Source organism: Ranitomeya imitator, chromosome 5 (assembly GCF_032444005.1).
Source record: "Ranitomeya imitator isolate aRanImi1 chromosome 5, aRanImi1.pri, whole genome shotgun sequence".
NCBI classification, from domain to species: domain Eukaryota; kingdom Metazoa; phylum Chordata; class Amphibia; order Anura; family Dendrobatidae; genus Ranitomeya; species Ranitomeya imitator.
In genome coordinates this window covers 330,734,536-330,756,758 of record NC_091286.1, presented here as the reverse complement: position 1 = coordinate 330,756,758, position 22,223 = coordinate 330,734,536, and the positions used below count along the sequence as shown (strand labels likewise).

The following is a 22,223-nucleotide window of genomic DNA, read 5'->3' as shown; positions in this document are numbered from 1 at the left end:
GCCGATACCATGGAATTAAAATATGCACCCATTCTTGAGAACAGAGAACATTTTACTAATAATGAAATTGCTAAGTTTCTTGGTTTTGCAAGAACTTTGCAATATTAACAACTTGTAGTAGTTGAGAAAATCCCTTTAACCTTCGTCCGGCTGAGTAGGTGCAATTGTACCTATTCCGTTTTAAAATTGCAATGACTTTTTTTTTTTCGAAAAGCCGTAGAGGGCTGAAATTTCGTGACATCTCTGCAGTTTTGGTCCAGAATATATTGGCCAAATTTCAATAAAATATATATGAAGGTACAATTGTACCTCTGCAGCCTGTTAACGTTGTAAAATTATGCAGCCTGACGAAGGTTAAAGCCACGCCCACACATTCAGTATTTGGTCAGTCAGCATTTGTAAACCAAAACCAGGAGTGGAACAAGGAAAGGTATAACAGAAACACGTCACCACTTCTGGATTTCTCATCCACTCCTGGTTTTGGTTATAAATACTGAGGTAAAATCCTGACCAAATACTGAATGTGTCAACGTAGCCTAGCATTTTTTGCGCGTAACATAGCTTTTTTTGGCGCGTTTTTAATGCGTTTTGGTGCAGATTTTTTTTGCGGACTTTTCCGGACATTTCCCAATGCATTATATAGTGGGAAATCCGCAAAAAAACGCAAAATTAATGAACATGCTGCGTTTTTTACCGCGATGCGTTTTTTTCACGGAAAAAACGCATCATGGGCACAAAAATTGCGGAATTCATTCTAAATGATGGGATGCATAACGTATGCTTTTTTTCTGGTTTTATAGCATTTTTAAAGCGAAAAAACGTGAAAAAAACGCGAAAAATCAGCAACGTGTGCACACAGCCTTAGACTCAATTACAAAAAGTGATGATCACACTATTGACTGTTTATATGATGACTGCCCCACAAAAACATCCAGCAATAAAGTGACAAAAACACTCATTTGATGTTGCCTCTTCATCATTGAACAAACTGCTTTGACTGCAAAGCAATTTGGTCAGACCACCACAGAATTGAACATTGATGACCGTTGAACCTTATGAGAGCCATAATCATACCTCCCAACTTTTGAAGAACAGAAAGAGGGACAAATTATGAATAGGGCCAGCAGCAAATCTTGGCCACGCCACTGGTTACACCCCAATCCACTCCCATTTACTATTTCTTTCTCCCCTGGCAGGAGATGTTAGAGGCGCGCTGGCAGTGAGGGACATTCAGCAGACGTATGAGACTGCATGGTGTAGACCCAAATCCAGGAGAGTTCGCTATATATAGCGGAGTATGGTCCAGCGACCAGGTCAGTTGTATACGGCAGCTGGACGGGAGGCTGAGAAACTCTAACCTTCTGACGTCCCCAGCGCGGCTTTTGATTAGCCCAGGCTAGTGCGCCATCAGCTGCGCATCCTACTCATCTCTAGCTGAAACCTACAGATTTAATGTTTGTTTTTTCTTTCACAGATGGAACCTCCAGAACTTTCTCATCTTCATGTAGCTTCACTGTACGACATCTGGCTTTTTTTTGTGTCAATAGGCCATGTTCACACATTGCAGAAATACTGCATTAAACTACTAAAAAACAATCTTCTCCCCCTTTTTTGATGCGTTTCTGGTGCAGATGTGAAGCCGCATTTTTATTGTGTTTTTTATGGTACAGAAAAGTTTTAATACTGCACTTAGAGTAACTGCAGTTTTTATATGTCTTTTTTTACTCATTAAATCACATCCACTTTGCTTGGACAGTTAAACAGCAGAATTTCTATGCAAATCAGCAGCAGAAAATATGCAACACTTATGCTACATGTGAACAAGGTCTAAATTGTTAAGCAATGTGTTTGCATGAAATCTCCGCCCACGGTGCGTCCAAAGACACTGATAAATTCTACAGTTTTGGTGCATTTTTTCTCTAAAGGCTTCTTCTGAAAAACAAAACGCTGCTGCATTTTTCCGCGCAGAATCAAAGCTTTTTTGTACTATTAAAAAAGCATTAAAAACTCTACTTCATATCTGCACCAAAATAGCATCACATAAGTGGGAAAATGCATAAAATAAGCACAGCAAACATGCAATAATGGGTGGGAGAAAATTGTTATTGTGTTGTGCGGTGCAGTGTGGTGTGGGTTTAACAGAGAAATATCAAATCACGCCATTTTTTTACATCATTTACTGATTCCCGTAAATAATAATCTTATTGATGTGTTGTGCATGTCATTACGATTATAAGGACACCAAATATATCTGTGTTATTTGCGGATTTGTGATGCTTATTATTTAAAAAAAGCATTAAAATTAGATTTGATTTTCATTATCAAATGTGCTTCATTATAATTTTTAATCAGTTTTATAGGCTGAAAAAAACATTTCTTATTCTCCCTCTAGAATAAAAATACATAAAAATGCACTGCTGTGCAAAATGTATCACTATAATGCCGGCCTCACACTCAGCGTATAAAAATACGGTCCGTAATTTACGGCCGTAATACGCAGAAAAGTCCCCAAAATAGTGATCCGCATCCCATCCGTAGGCAGGGTGTGTCAGCGTATTTTGCGCATGGCATCCTCCGTATGTAATCCGTATGGCATCCGTACTGCGAGATTTTCTCGCAGGCTTGCAAAACCGACATATGGACATACAATGTATCCATGTTCTCAAAAAATTGTAAAAATATAAATACTGTATATATATATATATGTATATATGTATATATATATATATATATATATATATATATATATATATATATATACAGTTAGGTCCATATATATTTGGACAGAGACAACATTTTTCTAATTTTAGTTATGGACATTACCACAATGAATTTTAAACAAAACAATTCAGATGCAGTTGAAGTTCAGACTTTCAGCTTTCATTTGAGGGTATCCACATTAAAATTGGATGAAGGGTTTAGGAGTTTCAGCTCCTTAACATGTGCCACCCTGTTTTTGAAGGGACCAAAAGTAATTGGACAGATTCAATAATTTTAGATAAAATGTTCATTTTTAGTACTTGGTTGAAAACCCTTTGTTGGCAATGACTGCCTGAAGTCTTGAACTCATGGACATCACCAGACGCTGTGTTTCCTCCTTTCTGATGCTCTGCCAGGCCTTCACTGCGGTGGTTTTCAGTTGCTGTTTGTTTTGGGGCCTTTCTGTCTGGTTTAGTCTTTAACAAGTGAAATGCTGCTCAATTGGGTTGAGATCAGGTGACTTACTTGGCCATTCAAGAATATTCCACTTCTTTGCTTTAATAAACTCCTGGGTTGCTTTGGCTTTATGTTTTGGGTCATTGTCCATCTGTAGTATGAAACGACGACCAATCAGTTTTGCTGCATTTGGCTGGATCTGAGCACACAGTATGTCTCTGAATACCTCAGAATTCATTCGGCTGCTTCTGTCCTGTGTCACATCATCAATAAACACTAGTGACCCAGTTCCACTGGCAGCCATGCATGCCCAAGCCATCACACTGCCTCCGCCGTGTTTTACAGGTGATGTGGTATGCATTGGATCATGAGCTGTACCACGCCTTTGCCATACTTTTCTCTTTCCATCATTCTGGTAGAGGTTGATCTTGGTTTCATCTGTCCAAAGAAAGTTCTTCCAGAACTTTGCTGACTTTTTTAGATGTTTTTTAGCATAGTCCAGTCTAGCCTTTTTATTCTTGAATCTTGTGAGTGGCTTGCACTGTGCAGTGAACCCTCTGTATTTACTTTCATGCAGTCTTCTCTTTATGGTAGATTAGAATATTGATACACCGACCTGCTGGAGAGTGTTGTTCACTTGGTTGGTTGTTGTGAAGGGGTTTCTCTTGACCATGGAGATTATTCTGCGATCATCCACCACTGTTGTCTTCCGTGGGCGCCCAGGTCTTTTTGCATTGATGAGTTCACCAGTGCTTTCTTTCTTTCTCAGGATGTACCAAATTGTAGATTTTGCCACTCCTAATATTGTAGCAATTTCTCGGATGGGTTTTTTCTGTTTTCGCAGCTTAAGGATGGCTTGTTTCACCTGCATGGAGAGCTCCTTTGACCGCATGTTTACTTCACAGCAAAATCTTCCAAATGCAAGCACCACACCTCAAATCAACTCCAGGCCTTTTATCTGCTTAATTGAGAATGACATAATGAAGGGATTGCCCACACCTTTCCATGAAATAGCTTTGGATTCAATTGTCCAATTACTTTTGGTCCCTTTAAAAACAGGGTGGCACATGTTAAGGAGCTGAAACTCCTAAACCCTTCATCCAATTTTAGTGTGGATACCCTCAAATGAAAGCTGAAAGTCTGAACTTCAACTGCATCTGAATTGTTTTGTTTAAAATCCATTGTGGTAATGTCTATAACCAAAAATAGAAAAATGCTGTCTCTGTCCAAATATATATGGACCTAACTGTATATGTGTATATATATATATATATATATATATATATATATATATATATATAGACAGTATTTATATTTTTACAATTTTTTGATTGTAGCTTAACCCCTTCCCGACCTTTGACGCCACGTAGGCGTCATGAAAGTCGGTGCCATTCCGACCCATGACGCCTATGCGGCGTCATGGAAAGATCGCGTCCCTGCAGATCGGGTGAAAGGGTTAACTCCCATTTCACCCGATCTGCAGGGACAGGGGGAGTGGTAGTTTAGCCCAGGGGGGGTGGCTTCACCCCCTCGTGGCTACGATCGCTCTGATTGGCTGTTGAAAGTGAAACTGCCAATCAGAGCGATTTGTAATATTTCACCCATTATAACGGGTGAAATATTACAATCCAGCCATGGCCGATGCTGCAATATCATCGGCCATGGCTGGAAATACTAGTGTGCCCCCACCCCACCCCTCCGATCGCCCCCCCAGCCCTCCGATCTGGCCGGTACACTGCTCCGGCTCCCCTCCGTCCAGTGCTCCGCTCCCCCCCCCGTGCTCGTGTCCGCTCCCCCCGTGCTCCAATCACCCCCCCGTGCTCCAATCACCCCCCCCGTGCTCCGTTCCACCCCCCCGTGCTCCATTCCAGCCCCCCCGTGCTCCGTTCCACGCCCCCCGCGCTCCGTTCCACCCCTCCCGCGCTCCGATTCCCCCCCCCGTGCTCCGATCCCCCCCCCCCGTGGTCCCCCCCCACCCTATCATACTTACCGATCCAGCCGTGGTCCCGTCCATCTTCTCCCGGGCGCCGCCATCTTCCAAAATGGCGGGCGCATGCGCAGTGCGCCCGCCGAATCTGCCGGCCGGCAGATTCGTTCCAAAGTGCATTTTGATCACTGAGATATAATCTATCTCAGTGATCAAAATAAAAAAAATAATAAATGACCCCCCCCCTTTGTCACCCCCATAGGTAGGGACAATAAAAAAATAAAGAAATTTTTTTTTTTCCACTAATGTTAGAATAGGGTTAGGGTTAGGGGTAGGGTTAGGGTTAGGGGTAGGGTTAGGGTTAGGGGTAGGGTTAGGGTTAGGGGTAGGGTTAGGGGTAGGGTTAGGGGTAGGGGTAGGGGTAGGGTTAGGGGTAGGGTTAGGGTTAGGGGTAGGGTTAGGGTTAGGGTTAGGAATGTGCACACGTATTCTGGTCCTCTGCGGATTTTTCCGCTGCGGATTTGATAAATCCGCAGTGCTAAACCGCTGCGGATTTATGGCGGATTTACCGCGTTTTTTTCTGCGCATTTCACTGCGGTTTTACAATTGCGATTTTCTATTGGAGCAGTTGTAAAACCGCTGCGGAATCCGCACAAAGAAGTGACATGCTGCGGAATGTAAACCGCTGCGTTTCCGTGCAGTTTTTCCGCAGCATGTGTACAGCGATTTTTGTTTCCCATAGGTTTACATTGAACTGTACACTCATGGGAAACTGCTGCGGATCCGCAGCGTGTGCACATACCTTTAGAATTAGGCTATGTGCACACGGTGCGGATTTGGCTGCGGATTCGCAGCAGTGTTCCATCAGGTTTACAGTACCATGTAAACATATGAAAAACCAAATCCGCTGTGCCCATGGTGCGGAAAATACCGCGCGGGAACGCTGCGTTGTATTTTCCGCAGCATGTCAATTCTTTGTGCGGATTCCGCAGCGTTTTACACCTGTTCCTCAATAGGAATCCGCAGGTGAAATCCGCACAAAAAACACTGGAAATCCGCGGAAAATCCGCAGGTAAAACACAGTGCCTTTTACCCGCAGATTTTTCAAAAATGGTGCGGAAATATCTCACACGAATCAGCAACGTGGGCACATGGCCTTAGGGTTAGGGCTGGAATTAGGGTTGTGGTTAGGGTTAGGGGTGTGTTGGGGTTAGGGGTGTGTTGGGGTTAGGGTTGTGATTAGGATTATGGCTACAGTTGGGATTAGGGTTAGGGGTGTGTTGGGGTTAGTGTTGGAGTTAGAATTGAGGGGTTACCACTGTTTAGGCACATCAGGGGTCTCCAAACGCAACATGGCGCCACCATTGATTCCAGCCAATCTCGTATTCAAAAAGTCAAATGGTGCTCCCTCACTTCCGAGCCCTGACGTGTGCCCAAACAGTGGTTTACCCCCACATATGGGGTACCAGCATACTCAGGACAAACTGCGCAACAATTACTGGGGTCCAATTTCTCCTGTTACCCTTGTGAATCTAAAAAAATGCTTGCTAAAACATAATTTTTGAGGAAAGAAAAATGATTTTTTATTTTCACGGCTCTGCGTTGTAAACGTCTGTGAAGCACTTGGGGGTTCAAAGTGCTCACCACATATCTAGATAAGTTCCTTGGGGGGTCTAGTTTCTAAAATGGGGTCACTTGTGGGGGGTCTCTACTGTTTAGGCACACCAGGGGCTCTGCAAACGCAACGTGACACCCGCAGACCATTCCATCAAAGTCTGCATTTCAAAAGTCACTACTTCCCTTCTGAGCCCCGACGTGTGCCCAAACAGTGGTTTACCCCCACATATGGGGTATCAGCGTACTCAGGAGAAACTGGACAACAACTTTTGGGGTCCAATTTCTCCTGTAACCCTTGGGAAAATAAAAAATTCTGGGCTAAATAATTATTTTTGAGGAAAGAAAACGTATTTATTATTTTCACGGCTCTGCATTATAAACTTCTATGAAGCACTTGGGGGTTCAAAGTGCTCACCACACATCTAGATAAGTTCCTTTCAGGGTCTAGTTTCCAAAATGGGGTCACTTGTGGGGGGTTTCTACTGTTTAGGCACATCAGGGGCTCTGCAAACGCAACGTGACGCCCGCAGAGCATTCCATCAAAGTCTGCATTTCAAAACGTCACTACTTCAATTCCAAGCCCCGGCATGTGCCCAAACAGTAGTTTACCCCCACATATGGGGTATCACCGTACTCAGGAGAAACTGGACAACAACTTTTGGGGTCAAATTTCTCCTGTTACCCTTGGGAAAATTAAAAAATTCTGGGCTAAATAATTATTTTTGAGGAAAGAAAACGTATTTATTATTTTCACGGCTCTGCATTATAAACTTCTATGAAGCACTTGGGGGTTCAAAGTGCTCACCACACATCTAGATAAGTTCCTTTGGGGGTCTAGTTTCCAAAATGGGTCACTTGTGGGGGGTTTCTACTGTTAAGCCACATCAGGGGCTCTGCAAACGCAACATGACGCCCACAGAGCATTCCATCAAAGTCTGCATTTCAAAACGTCACTACTTCACTTCCGAGCCCCGGCATGTGCCCAAACAGTGATTTACCCCCACATATGGGGTATCAGCGTACTCAGGAGAAACTGGACAACAACTTTTGGGGTCAAATTTCTCCTGTTACCCTTGGGAAAATAAAAAATTGCAGGCTAAAAGATCATTTTTGAGAAAATAATTTTTTTTTTTATTTTCATGGCTCTGCGTTATAAACTTCTGTGAAGCACTTGGGGGTTCAAAGTCCTCACCACACATCTAGATTAGTTCCTTTGGGGGTCTAGTTTCCAAAATGGTGTCATTTCTGGGGGATCTCCAATGTTTAAGCACACAGGGGCTCTCCAAACGTGACATGGTGTCCGCTAATGATTGGAGCTAATTTTCCATTTAAAAAGCCAAATGGCGTGCCATCCCTTCCGAGCCCTGCCATGCGCCCAAACAGTGGTTTACCCCCACATATGGGGTATCAGCGTACTCAGGACAAACTGGACAACAATATTTGGGGTCCAATTTCTCCCATTATCCTTGGCAAAATAGGAAATTCCAGGCTAAAAAATCATTTTTGAGGAAAGAAAAATTATTTTTTATTTTCATGGCTCTGCGTTATAAACTTCTGTGAAGCACCTGGGGGTTTAAAGTGCTCAATATGCATCTAGATAAGTTCCTTGGGGGGTCTAGTTTCCAAAATGGGGTCACTTGTGGGGGAGCTCCAATGTTTAGGCACACAGGGGCTCTCCAAACGCGACATGGTGTCCGCTAACAATTGGAGCTAATTTTCCATTCAAAAAGTCAAATGGCGCGCCTTCCCTTCCGAGCCCTGCCGTGTGCCCAAACAGTGGTTTACCCCCACATATGAGGTATCGGCGTACTCGGGAGAAATTGCCCAACAAATTTTATGATCCATTTTATCCTACTGCCCATGTGAAAATGAAAAAATTGAGGCGAAAATAATTTTTTTGTGAAAAAAAAGTACTTTTTCATTTTTACAGATCAATTTGTGAAGCACCTGAGGGTTTAAAGTGCTCACTAGGCATCTAAATAAGTTCCTTGGGGGGTCTAGTTTCCAAAATGGGGTCACTTGTGGGGGAGCGCCAATGTTTAGGCACACAGGAGCTATCCAAACGCGACATGGTGTCCGCTAACGATGGAAATAATTTTTCATTCAAAAAGTCAAATGGCGCTCCTTCCCTTCCGAGCCTTACCATGTGCCCAAACAGTGGTTTACCCCCACATGTGAGGTATTGGTGTACTCAGGAGAAATTGCCCAACACATTTTAGGATCCATTTTATCCTGTTGCCCATGTGAAAATGAAAAAATTGAGGCTAAAAGAATTTTTTTGTGAAAAAAAAGTACTTTTTCATTTTTACGGATCAATTTGTGAAGCACCTGGGGGTTCAAAGTGCTCACTATGCATCTAGATAAGTTCCTTGGGGCGTCTAGTTTCCAAAATGGGGTCATTTGTGGGGGAGCTCCAATTTTTAGGCACACGGGGGCTCTCCAAACGTGACATGGTGTCCGCTAAAGAGTGGAGCCAATTTTTGATTCAAAAAGTCAAATGGCGCTCCTTCCCTTCCAAGCCCTGCCGTGCGCCCAAACAGTGGTTTACCCCCACATATGAGGTATCAGCGTACTCAGGACAAATTGGACAACAACTTTCGTGGTTCAGTTTCTCCTTTTACCATTGGGAAAATAAAAAAATTGTTGCTAAAAGATAATTTTTGTGACTAAAAAGTTAAATGTTCATTTTTTCCTTCCATGTTGCTTCTGCTGCTGTGAAGCACCTGAAGGGTTAATAAACTTCTTGAATGTGGTTTTGAGTACCTTGAGGGGTGCAGTTTTTAGAATGGTGTCACTTTTGGGTATTTTCAGCCATATAGACCCCTCAAACTGACTTCAAATGTGAGGTGGTCCCTAAAAAAAATGGTTTTGTAAATTTCGTTGTAAAAATGACAAATCGCTGGTCAAATTTTAACCCTTATAACTTCCTAACAAAAAAAAATTTTGTTTCCAAAATTGTGCTGATGTAAAGTAAACATGTGGGAAATGTTATTTATTAACTATTTTGTGTCACATATCTCTCTGGTTTAACAGAATAAAAATTCAAAATGTGAAAATTGCGAAATTTTCAAAATTTTCGCCAAATTTCCGTGTTTATCACAAATAAATGCAGAATTTATTGACCTAAATTTACCACTAACATGAAGCCCAATATGTCACGAAAAAACAATCTCAGAACCGCTAGGATCCGTTGAAGCGTTCCTGAGTTATTACCTCATAAAGGGACACTGGTCAGAATTGCAAAAAACGGCAAGGTCTTTAAGGTCAAAATAGGCTGGGTCATGAAGGGGTTAAAAGCCGGTAATTCAATTGCCGGCTTTTCCTATCTCCTTCTCAGACTCGACATGATATGAGACATTGTTTACATACAGTAAACCATCTCATATCCCTTTTTTTTTACATATTCCACACTACTAATGTTAGTAGTGTGTATGTGCAAAATTTGGGCGCTCTAGCTATTAACTTAAAGGGTTAAATCGCGGAAAAAATCGGCGTGGGCTCCCGCGCAATTTTCTACAATAGCAAGGTTAAGCCCAGGTTGCCTTCAGCTCGTCTGAATTGCTTGGTCTCTCATCTTCCTCTTGGCAATACCCCATAGATTCTTGAGTTTGCTGGCCAATCAAGCACAGTGATACTGTTGTTTTTAAACCAGCAATTGGTACTTTTGGCAGTGTGGACAGGTGTCAGTTCCTGCTGGAGAATAAAATTTCCATCTTCAATAAGCTTTTTGGGAGAGGGAAGCATGAAGTGCTCCAGAATTTCCTGGTAGATCGCTGCGCTGACTTTGGTCTTGATAAAACACAGTGGACCTACACCAGCAGATGACATGGCTCCCGAATCCATCATTGATTGTGGATACTTCACACTAGACCTTGGAAATCAAGGTCCCAGAGTCTGGAGGAAGAGTGGAGAGAAACACAATCCAAGCTGCTTGAGGTCTAGTGTGAAGTTTCAACAATCAGTGACGGTTTCAGGAGCGATGTTATCTGCTGGTATAGGTACACTGTGTTTTATCAAGACAAAAGTCAGCCATTTACTAGGAAATTTTACAGCACTTCATGTTTCCCTCTTCCGAAAAACTTTTTGGATTTGAAAATGTCATTCTCCAGCAGGACTTGGCACTTGTCCACACTGCCAAAAGTATCAATACCTGGTTTAAAAACAACAGTATCACTGTACTTGAGTGGCCAGCACACTCGCCTGACCTTAACCCTATACAAAATCTATGGGGTATGTGAAGAGGAAGGTGAGAGACAACAGACCCAACAATGCAGACAAGCTGAAGACTGCTATCAAAGCAACCTGGGCTTCCGTAACACCTCAGCAGTGCCACAGGCTGATCGCCTCCATGCCACATCGTACTTATGCACTAATTGATGTCAAAGGAGCCACAACCAAGTATTGAGTGCAGTTACTGAACATACATTTCAGTAGGCCAACGTTTTGGATTTTAAAATAATTTTTTCAAGCTGGTGTTCTAAAGTAATCTAATTTACTGAGATAATGAATTTTAAGTTTTTATTGGCTATAAGCCATAATCATCAACATTAACAGAAATAAACACTTGAAATAGATCACTATGTTTGTAATATGTCTATATAATATATGAGATTCACTTTTTGTATTGAAGAACTGAAATACATTAACTTTTTGATGATATTCTAATTTTGTGAGATGCGCCTGTACCTCCTAAGATAGCCCTTTATCTGTCCCCTTCCCTCAGGGAAATGGGGTGCTAATGGCACCACAGTACAGCAACAAAGACAAGGGTAAACTGAAAACTCCACATACACAAAATATTCACTCACATATAACATAGGAATGCACCAGGGTGTGCAGGAAGGGGAAGAAAGCAAATTGGGAAGGATAAGGGATTATCAAGCCTACAAATCAAACAACAGTCACTTATACCTCCTCCAGCACTCCTTCTCAAACCAACTTCTTTCCCTCCTTTTGTCATGCAGCAAGTGCTAACTCTGACAAGGACTAGGTAATAGAGCCCAGATTTTATAGGGAAAAGGAGTAGCTACTTACAGGATTGGGGCTATGACGGAGTACATTATTACGGTGGCCCATAGCTCTGACCAACATGGAGGTAGCAGTCCCGATCCAAATTTTTCACCTGGGCCTACAGGACTCTAGTTACACCACTGGTCCTACCACATTTTTCTGTAAAAACTAATTGTAAGAATGAAAATCTGTGGTCTGCCTTTAAGTAGGTTTCAAAACTCTCACTTCCTGCCAGTGTTCAGCAATCGCATTTACATTTCTCCAACTGAGTCACTAAGTAAACTGCAAGCCAACAGTGACTAATAAAAGTCCTAATGATTGAAATAGCAAATTATCAATGAGTCAGAATTCATTTTTAGTGGTGCAAGTTGGTAGAAATGCTTTTAATACGTGTGTTAATTTATTATTTGTGCACAGATGTAGAACGAGCGGACATTTTGCGGTTTTTACTAGCCATTTTTTTACTCCATAGACTGCATCCAAGAAAAGTGATCATAATATACCGTACCATACGCAAGTCTTTCAACCGCTTGTGTCAAAAAGAAACCAGCTTTTCAATAAAATCGGATGTTCTTTCAAGAAAAAAAGAAAACGCTGCTAATACTATTCATGAGAGTACGAAACCGAAAAACATTTGATCGCCATGGCACTGTGCATTCAGTTGACTTAAAAGACTTGCAGGCACAAGGTTCATGTGTGGCTTATTTTTCATTTTAATGAGGTGTACAAACGATACCTATAAATTAATTAATTAAGATTTATGCCCCTTGCTTTTAGAATGTATTCTTTAACATTTAGGAGGAAGCAATATTTAAGATCTGTGGAACACAGAAAATCTATGCATGTTCAGGAAATTATCAAGCTACTAATGAATTTTATCAATTGGGTCTCACCTTCCCCTGTAAGCAAAAATGTCAGTCTACTAAATGGATAAATGTCCAAATATATATATTTTGGACATTTATCCAGTTCTATACATATACACACACAAAACACGCATATGTATATATAAAAATATAAGCATAAAAGGTTGCATATTTTAGGGATAGGATGCGTAGAAGCTGGTCTGGTAATCGGCTGATCACTGAATAAATACCGTAACTAGCCATCTACAGCAACATGCACGGCAACATGGCATTACCTGGCTAAACAAGAAATGTCAATGACTAGCAATTATTATGTCTATATTCCCTAGAAAGAATTGTGAAAAAAGGTTGTCGTTTTGACACCATATAACAGATAGCAATTTAACAGTGTTGGTAAATGAAGACAAAAATGAAAAAAAAAAAGAAAGAAAGAAAGAAGCATCATTTTATTAACAAAAAGCAAATCCAAAATGCTGAAAGCAAAAAGAAACACTACCTTTAAATGATGCCTCTCTCTATTAATATACATTTTCCAGAAATCACAGAAGAGTTATTCGTGTGACACTCTGTCTTCATGCTGATAAACACATGCGAAGGTCATTGTGGGAACATGGAAGACTGGGTTTTGTAGTCCAGATACGACACTCCAGGCTCTAGAAGAGAATAAATAGATTTGTGGCATGTTGGAAACGTGGATTCATTAACATCAAATTAACATCATTGCAAATCTGTTCAAATTCTCTATCTTTTGGGACAGTAGTATTTTTTTCTTTATATACAGTATATGCATGCCATCCCTTAGTTCAAGTATGACATTGTTCCTGTATTCAATACTACAAGGTGGGTTATATGGATACACCTGGGTGGGCCATTTAAAAAGTTGCATTCAAAAATGGCCAACTTCAAAATGGCCGCCATGGTCACCACCCATCTTGAAAAGTTTTCCCCCTCCCATATACTAATGTGCCACAAACAGGAAGTTGATATCACCAACCATTCCCATTTTATTTAGATGTATCCATATAAATGGCCCACCCTGTACATCAGTACTTGAAAGACTTGGTCATTGAGGTACAGGGGATGTGCACTATTGGACAACTCATTTTAGGTATCAAGATTGTGCATGCTTCTCTCCTGGACGGGCATTGCTCCTGTGCGCCAAGTGCTGTGAGTCCCCCCACACATCAGTCTATGGACCAAAGCCTTCACAATTACATCAAGCAGAACGGTTTTGTCAGATGGAACTGTGGAGGCTGCTGCCCATCAGATGCTGCTGATAGTCACCTTAGGAACAATGAAAAAGGGGTTTTCCAATAGTATACAAAGTGAGAAAGAAGAAAAACCTATTAAGGAGTGCCTTGTGGGTGGGGGAAGATAAGTCTTTTGACACACCTCAACCCCAAGGGATCTTCAATGATAGCAAGTTGGACCTTCTGGAAAATAATAGGCAATCTGATTACTTTTCTTTGTTGAGCCTTTGAAAACAGAGCCAGTACACCTTTCATTACGGTGTTGGACATACAACGGACACCAGTAGGTGCGTAAGACTTTATGACCTGAAGAGCACCACCCATTTGATTATTGAGGGCCAACTATCATGTAGCCAATGTACGTTAAGAACTTCATTTTCAACACAACAATTTATACAGGGACACATTGATGAACCTACAGCAAGGCACTAGAATATTATAGAATGGATTTAGTTTATGAAAATCAAAGTGACAGGTTTTCTTTGATGGAAAATCACTGGGTGAACATCACAGGTGTTGAAATGCCCAGAAAGTCACATTAAACAGCAGCTAAAGAACTTGTGTTTCAGGTTTACAACGCATGATAAAACCATTGACTTCTCTTATGGAAACTCAAGAAAATTTACATGAATCTATTTTGGACCCTCTTTTAGATATAAACCTAATATTTTCCACTGATTTTATTTCTTTTTATCAGTCAGTTGACTGAATCATGATGGCAAAAACTACTGAAAATGTGTTCATGCAGAAAGAAAGAGAAGAGACACAAACTATTTATTGTAGAAAACAAGTCACCGAGGGTGGGGGAAATACGAACACCAAAAGAGCTTTTCTATGATGTCTACGTGAAAATATCACAGGCAAAATAGTTCAAATGATCTATGAACTCACATGGGAGGGAATTTTGGTCGTGGAACGCAACACACTTCTGGAATAAAGAATTAACATTGGAAAAGAAAAATACTGTTTAAATATTGCATATTGTGTTCTCTTTAAATGTTTTTATGTTTGCGCCTTTACAGAAACCCAGGTCAATGATGTTTGTAAATGAAGAGTTTTTGATGTTTCTACTAGCGAACATATAAATTAGTGGCCAACCACAGGATGGACAAAGTGTTGCTAGGAACTAAGCAATTAACCAGATGCTGTGATCATAAAACTTAAAAAAAAAGTAAAAATAGTTTATAACGTTTATTCCTTTTTTTAGAGAGTTGAAAATGTTATTCAAGAACCCGTCAGACCCATGTCTTTATCATTTCCTGATCTCTCACACAAGGAGTAATTTCAGAAAAAGCCAAAATTTCATAGTTAAAGGGAATCCGTCAGCAGGATTTTGCTATGTAATATGACAGCAGCATGATATAGGGACAGAGACCAGGGACAGATTTCAGCAATGTGACAATTGCTTGTCTAAATGCTGTCATTTTGACACAATCACTTTTTCTTGGCCGCAGATATAGGAGTACACAGAATGCTGAGTTCTGTATAACCTTGCCCACACCACTTATTGGAAACGTTCTGTGTACTTTGTATGTTATCAGAAAGCTGCAGGCTGACTAGGAGGCACAAGACACCTAGTCCCATAGTGATAATCTCCTGCTGATAAAACACTGACTTTGCTGACTCAATACGCAGCCCAGCAAGTGACACATAGCTGGAATCAAAGTCTCTGCCCTTGCATCTTGCTGCACTCGGATTACATACCAGAGACCCACTGAAATACAATGGAATAAACATACTTTTTGCCGATGATAACTCAGGATCCAAACCCAGGTAGTCATGTGATCCAAACCTAGTTCTCCAAATAAGCTTTGATACTGGTAATTAGTAGACCATGTAATGCAGTGTTCCTGCTAACCTACATTTTGTAAAATTTAAATTTTATCAATAAAGACATAAAAATTCAAATAATTGGTTTAAGTATTTCATTCCTAATAGTTATCCGTACAAAATAAATAACACAATATTCCTTAAGGAGCTATCAGATTGTTAGTGATGCAGCTTGAATATCTGCTCTTTTTTCCCCTTTCCATGGATTCTGCTTGTGCGTTAGAAGTATAACAACATTTTTGTTTGAATGATGTTTAAAGTGGTGATCCGAAGGCAAAGTAAATTTCATTGTAAATTCCCTGTCTATTTGATGTCAGAATTTAAGCTTATTTCTAATATACTTGCTTTAAAAGTTCCCTACCGTTCCCTAGCTGCACTAACTGCTATTGTATTTTGTTTCCCTATGTCCTGCGTGATGACGCTTCATTTTAGAATCCCAGTGCATGATGGGATACGCAAATGAATCGTCATCAGGGGGGGTAGAGGAAGTGGTCACTGTTGCAACCTCTGCTCTTCCCTGAATTGAAGAGTCATCAGGGGCAGAGGAAGCGATCACTATTGCAGCTTCTGCTCCTTCCCTGAAAGGAAGAGTCATCAGGGGCAGAGGAAGCAGTCACTGTTGCAGCTTCTGCTCCTTCCCTGAAAGGAAGAGTCATCAGGGGCAGAGGAAGCAGTCACTATTGCAGCCTCTGCTCCTTCCCTGAAAGGAAGAGTCATCAGGGGCAGAGGAAGCAGTCACTGTTGCAGCTTCTGCTCCTTCCCTGAAAGGAAGAGTCATCAGGGGCAGAGGAAGCAGTCACTGTTGCAGCTTCTGCTCCTTCCCTGAAAGGAAGAGTCATCAGGGGCAGAGGAAGCAGTCACTGTTGCAGCTTCTGCTCCTTCCCTGAAAGGAAGAGTCATCAGGGGCAGAGGAAGCGGTCACTATTGCAGCCTCTGCTCCTTCCCTGAAAGGAAGAGTCATCAGGGGCAGAGGAAGCAGTCACTATTGCAGCCTCTGCTCCTTCCCTGAAATTAAGAGTCATCAGGGGCAGAGGAAGCGGTCACTGTTGCAGCTTCTGCTCCTTCCCTGAAATGAAGAGTCATCAGGGGCAGAGGAAGCGGTCACTATTGCAGCCTCTGCTCCTTCCCTGAAAGGAAGAGTCATCAGGGGCAGAGGAAGCGATCACTGTTGCAGCTTTTGCTCCTTCCAAGAAATGAAGAGTCATCAGGGGCAGAGGAAGCAGTCACTATTGCAGCCTCTGCTCCTTCCCTGAAAGGAAGAGTCATCAGGGGCAGATGAAGCGGTCACTGTTGCAGCTTCTGCTCCTTCCCTGAAATGAAGAGTCATCAGGGGCAGAGGAAGCGGTCACTATTGCAGCCTCTGCTCCTTCCTTGAAAGGAAGAGTCATCAGAGGCAGAGGAAGCGGTCACTATTGCAGCCTCTGCTCCTTCCCTGAAAGGAAGAGTCATCAGAGGCAGAGGAAGCAGTCACTGTTGCAGCCTCTGCTCCTTCCCTGAAATGAAGAGTCATCTGGGGCAGAGGAAGCAGTCACTATTGCAGCCTCTGCTCCTTCCCTGAAAGGAAGAGTCATCAGGGGCAGAGGAAGCAGTCGCTATTGCAGCCTCTGCTCCTTCCCTGAAAGGAAGAGTCATCAGGGGCAGAGGAAGCGGTCACTATTGCAGCCTCTGCTCCTTCCCTGAAAGGAAGAGTCATCAGAGGCAGAGGAAGCAGTCACTGTTGCAGCCTCTGCTCCTTCCCTGAAATGAAGAGTCATCTGGGGCAGAGGAAGCAGTCACTATTGCAGCCTCTGCTCCTTCCCTGAAAGGAAGAGTCATCAGAGGCAGAGGAAGCGGTCACTGTTGCAGCCTCTGCTCCTTCCCTGAAATGAAGAGTCATCAGGGGCAGAGGAAGCGATCACTGGTGCAGCCTCTGCTCCTTCCCTGAAATGAAGAGTCATCAGGGGCAGAGGACGCGGTCACTGTTGCAGCCTCTGCTCCTTCCCTGAAGTGAAGAGTCATCAGGGGCAGAGGAAACGATCACTGTTGCAGCCTCTGCTCCTTCCCTGAAATTAAGAGTCATCAGGGGCAGAGGAAGCGATCACTGTTGCAGCCTCTGCTCCTTCCCTGAAATGAAGAGTCATCAGGGGCAGAGGAAGCGGTCACTGGTGCAGCCTCTGCTCCTTCCCTGAAACGAAGAGCCATCAGGGGCAGATGAAGCGGTCACTATTGCAGTCTCTGCTCCTTCCCTGAAATGAAGAGTCATCAGGGGCAGAGGAAGCGGTCACTGTTGCAGCTTCTGCTCCTTCCCTGAAAGGAAGAGTCATCAGGGGCAGAGGAAGCGGTCACTATTGCAGCCTCTGCTCCTTCCCTGAAAGGAAGAGTCATCAGGGGCAGAGGAAGCAGTCACTATTGCAGCCTCTGCTCCTTCCCTGAAATTAAGAGTCATCAGGGGCAGAGGAAGCGGTCACTGTTGCAGCTTCTGCTCCTTCCCTGAAATGAAGAGTCATCAGGGGCAGAGGAAGCGGTCACTATTGCAGCCTCTGCTCCTTCCCTGAAAGGAAGAGTCATCAGGGGCAGAGGAAGCGGTCACTGTTGCAGCTTTTGCTCCTTCCAAGAAATGAAGAGTCATCAGGGGCAGAGGAAGCAGTCACTATTGCAGCTTCTGCTCCTTCCCTGAAATGAAGAGTCATCAGGGGCAGAGGAAGCGGTCACTATTGCAGCCTCTGCTCCTTCCTTGAAAGGAAGAGTCATCAGAGGCAGAGGAAGCGGTCACTATTGCAGCCTCTGCTCCTTCCCTGAAAGGAAGAGTCATCAGAGGCAGAGGAAGCAGTCACTGTTGCAGCCTCTGCTCCTTCCCTGAAATGAAGAGTCATCTGGGGCAGAGGAAGCAGTCACTATTGCAGCCTCTGCTCCTTCCCTGAAAGGAAGAGTCATCAGAGGCAGAGGAAGCGGTCACTGTTGCAGCCTCTGCTCCTTCCCTGAAGTGAAGAGTCATCAGGGGCAGAGGAAGCGATTACTGGTGCAGCCTCTGCTCCTTCCCTGAAATGAAGAGTCATCAGGGGCAGAGGAAGCGATCACTGGTGCAGCCTCTGCTCCTTCCCTGAAATGAAGAGTCATCAGGGGCAGAGGACGCGGTCACTGTTGCAGCCTCTGCTCCTTCCCTGAAGTGAAGAGTCATCAGGGGCAGAGGAAGCAGTCACTGTTGCAGCCTCTGCTCCTTCCCTGAAATTAAGAGTCATCAGGGGCAGAGGAAGCGATCACTGTTGCAGCCTCTGCTCCTTCCCTGAAATGAAGAGTCATCAGGGGCAGAGGAAGCGGTCACTGGTGCAGCCTCTGCTCCTTCCCTGAAACGAAGAGCCATCAGGGGCAGATGAAGCGGTCACTATTGCAGTCTCTGCTCCTTCCCTGAAATGAAGAGTCATCAGGGGCAGAGGAAGCGGTCACTGTTGCAGCCTCTGGTCCTTCCCTGAAACGAAGAGTCATCAGTGACTCTCGTTTCAGAGGCTGGGCTAGATTTCTTCAGAAAAGTTACTACGCAAGTCAAAAGTCTGATCATTGACTGCACAGAATTATTTACAGTTCTGGCAGTTGGACGCAGGGACATACCAATAGTTCATCGTGTATAACAAGTCACTGGCCCACTACCCAAACGGCAGCTCAAAGAAATTTTATGACTTGATGCTATTTACCATCACCTGTGTACTATGAGATGAGCACAACCACAGAGTGCGTCCTGTGGACGGTTTAGATCTTCAGTAATAAGCCGACAACAGAGCGGGGTCAGAATATCAAGCGTGCAGGAAATCAGCGTCACCCCTGCAAGTGACGTCACTGGTGTCCTGCAGTGTAGTTATGGAACGGTAGGGAATTTTTAAGCCAGCATATTGGAAAATAGCTTAAATGGCATCAAATAGATAGGGATTTGGAATTAAATTTACTTTTCTTTCAAACTACCCCTTTAAGATTGGTGATGTTTCATAATTTTCCCAAACTTCCGAGCCATTTCATTGTTTCCCTTTTCCTTGTGTTTTACCCAGACCATTACTGTAGATGGATTTTGTAACGACGCATAAGACTTTTGAACTTTACTGTAAAGTGAGAAAGATTCCACCATATTCCATTAGATAAAAAGAAAATGTTCACATATTAACAAAAAACAAAAAAATGAAATTATAAAATACAGATAAAGTGCTACAGTACATATGGTACATAGTAAACTTTTTTTCATATATATAAAGTTGGCATTACTTGACATTTTGCTCTAAAGGTCACTAAACTTAGATGGGATCATGGACATTCCATTCATCACCTCTCAAATATTTTACATTTATAAATTCATTCTTTTCATGGAGTAGAAAAAGTCAACACAGTAATCCAAAAAGCAAACAAGCCACATCCTTATGAAATCTGAGCACACCACTGCAGAACAAAGGAGCTTTTTCCTTTAGTATTCACACTCCAAAATGTGTAGCAAAATATCAACACGGTCACATGTTTGGGTCGCTCTATAGCGGCCAGTCATGCTACTTCAGGAGAGAACGCGTTTATTGGGAAGGTAGAAGCAACAAAAACAAACATGAAATGACATTTAAAAAGTTCTAGGCACTCTATTTTGGAGTTTGTGACAACAGAATGCTGCTATTTCAGCGATGGTGTCCATAGCTAATGTATCAAGTCTCCTACAGTATATGTCTCTGATACCATACACTGAGAATGAAGGTTAATGGCAGATATTACTGTTTAGCCTCAGGTTTTTACTTTATAAAAAAGTAAAGTAGATTTAATCAACATATAGCTATATAATATGCAGCCCACAGATTGGATTGTGTATTTAATATGACAGGTTAAAGGGTTATTCCCAGAATCATATCACTTTTTACAAAGCACAGTAAATGTGTACTATGGTTAATATATAGACTAAGCCCAACATAAAGGTTTTTTTTTTGCCCTTAGTGCATACAGATTCACTTAGCAGAATGGTTTGACTATTCTTATCTGCTCAAACTCCATTTCCCAGCAACACTTGCTTCTCTTCAATGCTTCAGACTCCTCCCTTTCCTGTGTGCTTCTCACCAGCCCAATATCTGAGTTATCATTAAGCTAATCTAAAAGTAGATTTCATCTTATGCTGTTGTACACGGTATGATAATGTACAGTGACTGATTATATCTTCTGTTATCTATATTAGTAAAGTGGCATTAGGGTCCCCTACTGCAGAACAAATCTTAGCCCCTCTATACAACCCCATCCTGCAATACATTTTCTAAGCCCCTGTATACAGAGCCCCATTCTGCAGTAAATCACTCTTTTCAGCCCCTTCCTGCAGTATATCTCTCCTCTCGGCCTCCTAGATACAGCCCTTTTCTGTAGTAAATCACTATTTTCAGCTACTTTCTGCAGTATATCTCACCTCAGCCTTCTAGATACAGCCCCATCCTACAGTATATCTCTCCTCTCAGTCTCCTAGATACAGCTCACCCTACAATACATGTCTCTTCTTACCAGAACACATGCACAACTTATTCCTAGTATGGCCTCTAGATGGCAATGAAGGTGGCTCCGCCGTTTACCATGACATCATTCATCACAGTAGACGCTCCATTCTACACGTCCCAGAACACAGCTGCATGATCGATCATTGGCTGGAACTACTGAAGGACTGAAGGACAGCTCCAATGGCAACTGAAGTGTAAATGGGGCATGGCTGGTGATCCTCAAAGCGTGATATGTGCAAAACGGGGCATATTTAAAATTTAGATATATTGGCGCAAATTAGTAAATATAAGTGTACATTATTAGAAGACCATATTGTGATTTTGGGAGTCTATTTTAGTTCACTGTGTTGCTTAACACTGACACCTAACACCTGTCAGAAACAACTTAAATAAGGCCCCCTTTAAAGTTTATCTATGATATGGATCAATTAGCAAATAAGGTCATCTACTGCTTTCTTCACATTACTGATCCCATTTTTTCAGTAAGGGGTTGTTCAGTGTAAGCAACCTGCCAGCACACAGGCCAGCCTACTGACACTTCTGTTCCCTGACTACCGGCCAATGAGAAGTCTGGCGTTCTGAAACCCCACCGCTCTGCTATTACTCTTGGTATTTTGATAGCGTGCAGAGTAAGAGAAAGATAGCAGTGTGCATCATCACAGACAGAACACGGAAATGTGATAAAGTGTATGCAAAGTCATTTTTGTGTCTTCCACCACTAAAAATGCCTCATTTGTGCTTCCCACAAGTAATAGTGCATCCTCTGGGGCTCCAACCAGTAATAATGCCTTATCTTTGTCTCACATCAGTACCAATGCATCCCATATTAATACTTCCTCTGTGCCCCAAAACTTTAATAATATATCTTCTGCGCCTCCAACCAATAACAATGCCTTCTCTGTACCTCCCACCAGTAATAGAACCAAAAACACATGGGCCACCTGCATAGCGAACAAGTCTGTAGAAACCTGTTCACACCACCAAAGAACTTGAAAACACAAAAGCGCACAGAGAGGTAAAAAAATACTCTGTTGTAAAAAAGTCACAGTAAATAAGCAAGTGCTAGTCAAAAAATGAAAAAATACAGGGTATT

The 22,223-nt window shown here is 42.5% G+C and overlaps 1 protein-coding gene across 2 annotated transcripts in view; it reads right to left on the bottom strand.

Moving 5' to 3' along the window:
• The window catches only part of BACH2 (BTB domain and CNC homolog 2), a 433,614-nt gene that overhangs the window by 212,774 nt on the left and 198,617 nt on the right, over nt 1–22,223 (bottom strand). The window contains exon 3 of one of the 2 annotated variants that reach the window (XM_069726357.1): nt 13,073–13,229. The exons of the other annotated variant lie outside the window; for it this stretch is intronic. Within the exon in view, the coding sequence (XP_069582458.1) occupies nt 13,073–13,105 (33 nt within the window). The 5' untranslated portion in view covers nt 13,106–13,229. The remainder of the gene's footprint in view (nt 1–13,072; nt 13,230–22,223) is intronic. 2 annotated transcript variants of the gene reach the window in all.